The sequence below is a fragment of the Diabrotica virgifera genome, chromosome 7 (genome assembly GCF_917563875.1).
Source record: "Diabrotica virgifera virgifera chromosome 7, PGI_DIABVI_V3a".
Classification (NCBI taxonomy): domain Eukaryota; kingdom Metazoa; phylum Arthropoda; class Insecta; order Coleoptera; family Chrysomelidae; genus Diabrotica; species Diabrotica virgifera.
Genome location: NC_065449.1, coordinates 6,186,728 through 6,194,423, shown reverse-complemented (window position 1 = coordinate 6,194,423; position 7,696 = coordinate 6,186,728). Strand labels below are relative to the sequence as shown.

Below are 7,696 nucleotides of genomic sequence, written 5' to 3'. Positions count from 1 at the left end.
AGTGTTTAATAAAATTACATAGTTTAAACAAATACTATTGACTGTAATACATCCAACTCCCACAGAAATCTGGAAGCACGTTGCCATTAGCGCCACTGTCGGCTTGCGGTGAAACTATGTTGTGACAACGTAAAATTTGACGTAAACATTCCAACTTAATTTTATAAATTTTTAATAACGAGCTAATTTTGCAAAATTAAATTAAAATAAAATTAGTTCAAACACTTATACAAAAACAATAATAAAGCAATTTTATATAATAAAACAATAATAAAGCAATTTTATAAATGTAAGATTAGATTGCTCTGCTTATCACCGCGGACCACTAGTAGATGGCGCTATTTTTTTGGTTCCTCAAATGTAATGGGAAATGTCAAGAGTTGTATGTATTACAGTCAATAGTATTTGGTTTAAACATTTCTTTCCAGGGAAACACCGATTTTGGCAAACTTACAAAACTTACCGATTTTGGCAGAACAATAAACATAACAAGTTTTTGAAAGGAAATCAATGATTTGCTAAGTAAAGGTTGTATAGAAATTATCTAGATATGTATAGTGAAAGTAAAAGAACTTAAAAAAGGACTGTTGTACTTGTGTCGTTGTAAACGTTACATTTTTGGTCTTGCTTCCGGATTTTAAAAAATTTTTACAATCAAATTAGTTACAATACTTGACTGCTGCATTTTAAAAGACCGAAAGCCCCACGTTGGGTGCCATTTTGTGAAGCAAAACCTACACGCAGTCTTACTAGAGTCACCTATATTTCTAGATATTTGAAGTATTTTGCAAATAAATAAATCTAAACGTTATTGTACGTGAATGTGTACTAGTTTGCTCGGTTCAGAAACTGGTTAACAAAGTTGATGTAGACAAAAACCAACTCTTCCTTATTTTGCAAGACTACTGTAAGTTTGACTTTAAAGAAAATAGCACTCTAGAATCTAATAGTGAATTCATTTAGTTGTAAATGATATCAGATTATTGAAAACAATTTTACGTTATATCCTTTTGGAAAAACTGTTTTGTCCCAATTTTGCAAGTTTCATTCTAGTTTTTAAGTGTTCTTATTTTTTTATTGCAGTAATCGAAAAATATACGGAAAATGTAAGATTTTGTATAATTTGCAATTACCTGAGCAAGATCATACCTGCACTTCAGTCTCGATGTACTCGATTTCGATTTGGTCCTCTGTCGCCTGAACAGATTCTGCCAAGACTGAACTACGTCATCGATGAAGAAAGGTAGGTACAATCAGTGGCGGCTGGTGGGGTAAAATTTTGGGTAGGCCAAGCCAGCAAATTACATATAGCTATGTGTAATCAGTGGCGGATCCAGAGGGAGGGGTCACGGTGTCATGACCCCCCCAAATATTTGAAAACCCACTTATCCTATTGGTGGTAAGACTAAAAGTGACCTTGCATCAGAGAAAAGTAATCACCCTCAAGATCCATGACCCCCAAAAAAAAATAGCCACCAGTGTGTGTAATACATATTTTTTTTTGTGTGAGAGTGGGAATCTTCTAAAGACCGTACCAGATTCAGAGTAAACGGAGTACATCCGAAAGCAGTTCCCCCTCTGGGGGCCTTGTCTCCGGATGCGTCCGTGTTACAGTGCCTACCAACTAAACCCACTCTCGGCTTACGCGTGTGGCACGTCTTTCCAGACCGTTCTCTCGCGCGCACAGCCGCTCTTTTTCTGTTCTTTCCTTTTTCTCTCTGTTGCTTATATTGCTCTTGTTTACCCCTACTGTCTCTCTCTTTCTATAATCAGTAGACAGTGATGAAAGCCGATTTTGCGTCATTGTATTTCGAAGAGACACCGAGAAGAGATGACTTTATTCGCTTTAAAGTGGAGAAGGTTCTTTCAACTGAAGCGCTTGTTGCAGGTATTGTAGCAAGTAAACAAAATAACTTGTAGGTTTCAAGAAAAATTTCATTGGTTTCGTTGTCAAACATACTTTTAATTAGTTCTAACAAACTCTTATCGTGAAAATTTTCACGATGAATAGCAGAAAAAATCATCCCCATTTCAGTTTTTAATAAGGATTTATTAAAAAGTACTTCATATGTATCCATCAATGAGTCCAAAGCTTTTTGTGGAAATTTAGCGCCATATTCTGTGTGAATCTTTTATTATCGCCCAATTCCAGAAATAAATTCCGTTTGTTTAAAAATATGTTACAATAATTATAGATTATGTTACAGTTACATATTTTTTTATCATAACTTAAAAGAAAATTTATATTACAATTCGATAATTACGTTACAAGTGGCAACGATGGTTGGCGAAGGCCCGATCGTCAGGTGCCTAAACAGCAAGCATAACACGACAATTAAAAATCGTTGTCCGGCAAGCGACTTAACTTCAAACGCTTTTTGTACGGAGATCTTATGTGAGCGGGGTCGGCCGGCTCCGAACGGGCCTATTAATGATTTAAAATGCCTGGATACGATTCAATGCTTTCTGTGATAATATATAACATAGTTGTTTTAACGGAAGCTAATGTATTGAGTGATTTAGTACATTTAAAAGTTATTTACATGCATTAACATAATTTTTGAATATATGTTTTTCAATTTTAAAGCTGTTAAAATTATTGGTTAGGCCCGGCCTATCCTGCCTACCCCCAAAAGCCGCCACTGGGTACAATACAAGTAAGTATGGTGCTTCTTAGAGGCTTTTTTCAGTGTGACGCAAGTGACAGAAAAAGGACACGTCCGTGATACATACACATTTATTTCAGTTGTTGATAGATGGCGCTATAATCGAAAAAAAAAAGATTTAGGTATTTATACCCATTATTTTACCTATTACATGTCTATACGACTATAATTTAAAGTTCTTCTCAGTCTTTCAGTGTGTTATTAATGACGTAATATACGATTTTAAGAATGTAGAGAATCCAACGAACTGTCAAGAGAATCATAGCATGACATTTTAGTTAAATCTGACAGTTGGCAGAATCGTACCTAATCGTAATTTGGTATAAAAACAAATCAATTGTGTTTATTCCATTTATAAAAAGGTTTGTTCTTTGATTTGTATAGTTTTATAAATTGTACAGACTATAGTCGTATAGATAATACCATAATACATAAATTTTTTGTTTGAATATAGCGCCATCTATCAACAACTAGAATAAATGTTATAAATGTCTTTAATCACGGACGTACTTTTTTTCTGTCTTTTCCAAGTGAATGCGTTAGAAATAAATCAAAAAACTGTGACGCACTGAAAGGTGCCTCTGAGAACGAGTATATCAATTACACGTTCCTGCGTTGTCATGATGTGACTAAGTAGTTTATGGGCCATGTTGTTTCTCCATTGTTTTATATCTTCCTTGTACTGCTTCTCCATTCGTCTGACGTTGGTCCGACTTCCATAATTCTAGTAAACAATCCTGTTAGTCAACTTGTTCCTGTTTCTCCTAAAGTTGTCCACATTTTACCAGGGATATCAACTGGTCCAACTGTTTTATGTTTCTTTATCAACGAAAACTTTTCGTTTATAAATTTGCAAAAGTCTGTGTGTTATTGCGTCGCCGCTCCTGCAATACTTAGAGCAGATGTATCCATGGATTCTTATGTAGTTTTGTCTTCTGAATCCAAATCTGAAAACGGCATTTCGATATCTCTAACCGTCTTCGAGATAATCGACCTCAAACTTTAAAATGTGACGTCACAATCCGGTTATCTCCTACCAGGCACTAAACGTCAGCTGAAATCTTTGATTAGGAAGTAGGCTACTTTTTTAATCTGAATTTGTTTAGCAAAGCAAATGTTATTATTTACATTTGAGTTTGACACTTCGTGAATGTCAAACTAAATTTTAAATTATTTAGCTATTAATAAAATATAAATGACATTTTATAGTGAATTTAATTATTATATAAAATAATATGTGTAATAAATGTATAAAAATACAATTTGAGTATATTTTGAAAGCAATAATACATATTATACTATATTAATAATGAATCAGTAGAAACGATTATATTTAAATTTGGTAAATTATCTAAACTCCACTCGACCAGCGCACACAACTCAAAACACAAGTACGCAAATACGGTTGCGTGAAGCGTGGCGCAAAGCCGTGGAATTTACGAGACTCGCTAGGTCTGTAGATCCAAGTAAAGTTCATCAGTAAAAAGTATCTTTATCATGTATGTATTATTTATTTTACAATATTGGAAAATTGATATTTAAAATGTGGTTTGGAATAAAAAAGTATGTTCTGATATATGAAATTACATCCTTCTAATGGAAAAAAAATATTTGACGAATTTTCTCAAATTATGGATACCAACATCATTTTCATTTATAACTCTTGTATTTTTAATTTGACGAAGAAAAGTTATTCTTCATAAAAATCTCTTCTTGGTCTAAGATTTATGATGCAACCATCATGAATCAAATTTTATTAATTTTATACGAGGTATGTAAGAAAATATGAATTTCGAGTAAAGTATCTTTATAGTTCACAACATTTAAATTAGAATGATGTACTTGCACATTAAAACATAATTTTTAATTCTAAACAGTTGTTCGTAATAGCAATTTTCTATATTATGAATTTAAATAGGTATATAAACAAAGTTTTCGTTATGATAATGCTCGCATTTTCAGCTTGTTTTTTATAGTTTTATAGAAAGGGAGAGAAACCAATGACTCTAGGTATATTATAGGTCGCTATATGTCCGTGAGCTCTTTTGATCCATTTAACGTAATGGGGCGTAAACTGTCTGCCTCCATTATGCCATATCCTTTGCACTGATCTATATTTCTGCCCAGGTTTTTCCAATAGCATTAATTTCTTTCTCGATACTTCTTTTCCACGGAGCTACCTGGTCTTCTCTTTCCATGTGGTGTGTATTCTAGGGCTTGCCGCGCTATGTCTGTGTCAGGTCTCCTTAGTGTATGACCCATCCAATTTTCTTTTGCATATTGTCTTAGATATAAGTTACTGGTTAGTTCTTGTCCATAACTCTTAGTTTGATATGCGGTTTGGTCAGTAAATGTTAAGAATCTTCCTTAGGCATTTATTTATGAACACCTGTATCTGACCGATACATTTTCTTGACACTTTCCAAGTTTCTGCTCCGTATACTAGCACAGTCTTCACTTTGCTGTTAAACAATCGTGTCTTGGTTTTACTTGTCATCTGACGTGAAGACCACATTTTCATTAGCATATTAAATGCGTTTTGAGCTATTCCTATTCTCTGTTTTACGTCCTCCTCCGTCCCTCGTTTGTTGTTCAAAATACTGCCCAAGTAGTTAAGTTTCTCTACCGTTTCTAATTCCGTGCCTCCCAGTGATATTCCCATTTCTCTTGGTGTATTTATTTTCATTATCTTAATTTTTCTGACGTTTACTGACTATTATGATTATTACCTGACAAACCTTATAGTCCAGAGTAATAAGGATTTTCTCGGGACACTCAAAGATCCAGGTAGCTGAATTACTTTTTTAGTTATTGTAGACCTATAGGAAGAATATCTACCCGTTTTCTGCCTAGATTTCGCGTCCGTTTTTTAATTATTAACAATTTAGTGCAAAAATCTCGATTTTTGCTCCATTCAAAAGCCAAATAGTTGACATAAAATTACAACATTCAGTTTTTTAGAACATTGAAAAACCTTCAAAATGACGATTTTTGAAAGTTAAAAAGTTAATTTCTTACTACGCAAACTGCAAAATAAGTGAAAATCGTTATTTGTTAATAACTTTTACTAAAACTACCTTAGAACTTTAGTGTTTCACCCAAAGTTGGGTATTGGCGTACTTAACAAACCTTCAAAATTTGAGACCGATCCATTAATTAGTTTAAGAGTTATTCTATTTGTTTATCCCAGAGACCTTTATTTTGCAATAAGATAAGACAGAAAATAATGAAGATAGGGCAATTCTGAGTATGCCAAATGAAAGTAGAAGAGTGATAGTATCAAAATGTATTAAAAACAGATAAAAAAAATAATTAATATAGTCAAAAATCCTAATGCCAAATTTTTGAAATTTTGTAGTTTACAAACATTTAGAATAACTTCAAAATGTTGTCCGTAGAAACAATATTTTTATATATTCGGAAATATAGTATTTTAACACGAATTTTCAAATAAAAAAATTTAGCCTGGGTTCATTTGGGACAAAGTTAGCCATATGATTTTTTTTAATTCACAGCTAATTTGTTTATAATAATTAAGGAATCTCATTAATGCCATTTTAAAGAATGGGATTTGTATTTTTTCTTAAAAAATTTGCACAAACATTGTACCTTCACAGCACTCTCTACGATTTTTCAAAAATGTAGTTCAGATGATTACTAGGGGAAACCTACAAATCCACTGAGTTAAAATACCGAAAAAGCAATTTGAAACGAATATAATTTTCTGTATCTCCGGATCAACTCAATGGATTTTGATCTTTCTTTTTTTTTTAATCTGTATGTAATTTCTACGTACATTACAAATACATATGCAATTTGTTTATAAATATATTAATTAATAAATAGTCTAATGTGTTTAAACAATTCTTGAAAAAATATTTTTTTTACAAAAATTAATTTTCTAATCATAGTATCATTAATGATCATAGAAAAAGTTAAAGTACACTTTAATAAATAAATTATTTTTATTAGATAACTATTTATTGAAGATGATTTATTTTTATTAAAGTATACCTTAACTTTTTCTATGATTAATAACGATAGTATGATTAAAATCATGGATTTTTGGGAAAAAGTTATTTTTTCAAAAATTGTTTAAACAAATTGGACTGTTTATTAATTAATAAATGTCTAGACAAATTGCATATGATAATATCATAGGAAGTTCGCCCTTACCCGAAATGTAGTTAGGTTTGTGTGTCCCTAAGCCGACGACTTGTAATGTACAGAAAAATTACATACAAATTAAAAAAGAACGATCAAAATATATTCAGTAGATCCCGATATATAGTTTTAAGTTTCCTTTTTTATTAGTTTTTGAACTCATGCATTTGTTCATTATTTTCTGTCTTATGTTATTGCAAAATAAAGGTCTCTGGATCTGGTCTAATTAAGGAGGGGGGTATGGTTTGAAATATTTAATTTTTTTATTATTTCAAATAAAAGTGCATACTTTCAAGAATACTCTCTGAAAATTTCAAAATAATCAGAGTAAAATTACCAGAGATATAGCGTGTTGAATATCCCTACCTTCGACTCGCATTGCCGCGACTTCGCGCCAGCACGCTTGAGCGTAGTGAAAAACGTTAAACATCTGTTCGCTATCTCTTTTGTAGATTACTCCTCAATTCAGAAAACATATTCCAATGTTCATCACTTTACGATTTGGCAGACAAATAAGAAGATGAAGATGCATTTGTCAAAACTTTAAACTCATTTTTCTCAAAACTGCTTTTTCAAATGCGGTGGACATCAGTGGCGGCTCGTGGAATTTGAGCAGGGAGGGCGCAGATAATAACAATTGCACACAAAAATTTGCCCTCAGGGATTTAGTAGGAATTTGATCAGGGGCAGCGGGTTTTCATTTTTCTATCGGGTGCAAAGTGGATTTCCATTTACTATTTGAACGGTGTCTTTGCAATTTTTCCCTAGAATGTTTGCTGAGAACTATTGTAGGTTTATATACGCAGATGGGCAAATATGACGGCAAAGCTTTTGACGCGGCAAACGGTTTCAAGTTCGTAGAAAAC

The 7,696-nt window shown here is 32.6% G+C and overlaps 1 protein-coding gene across 1 annotated transcript in view; it reads left to right on the top strand.

Annotated features, from left to right (window-relative positions):
* LOC114330848 (replication factor C subunit 5-like) overlaps positions 1 to 7,696 on the top strand; it is a 44,132-nt gene that overhangs the window by 31,943 nt on the left and 4,493 nt on the right. The window contains exon 5 of the mRNA XM_050655685.1: positions 1,084 to 1,243. Coding sequence (XP_050511642.1) covers positions 1,084 to 1,243 — 160 coding nt within the window. The remainder of the gene's footprint in view (positions 1 to 1,083; positions 1,244 to 7,696) is intronic.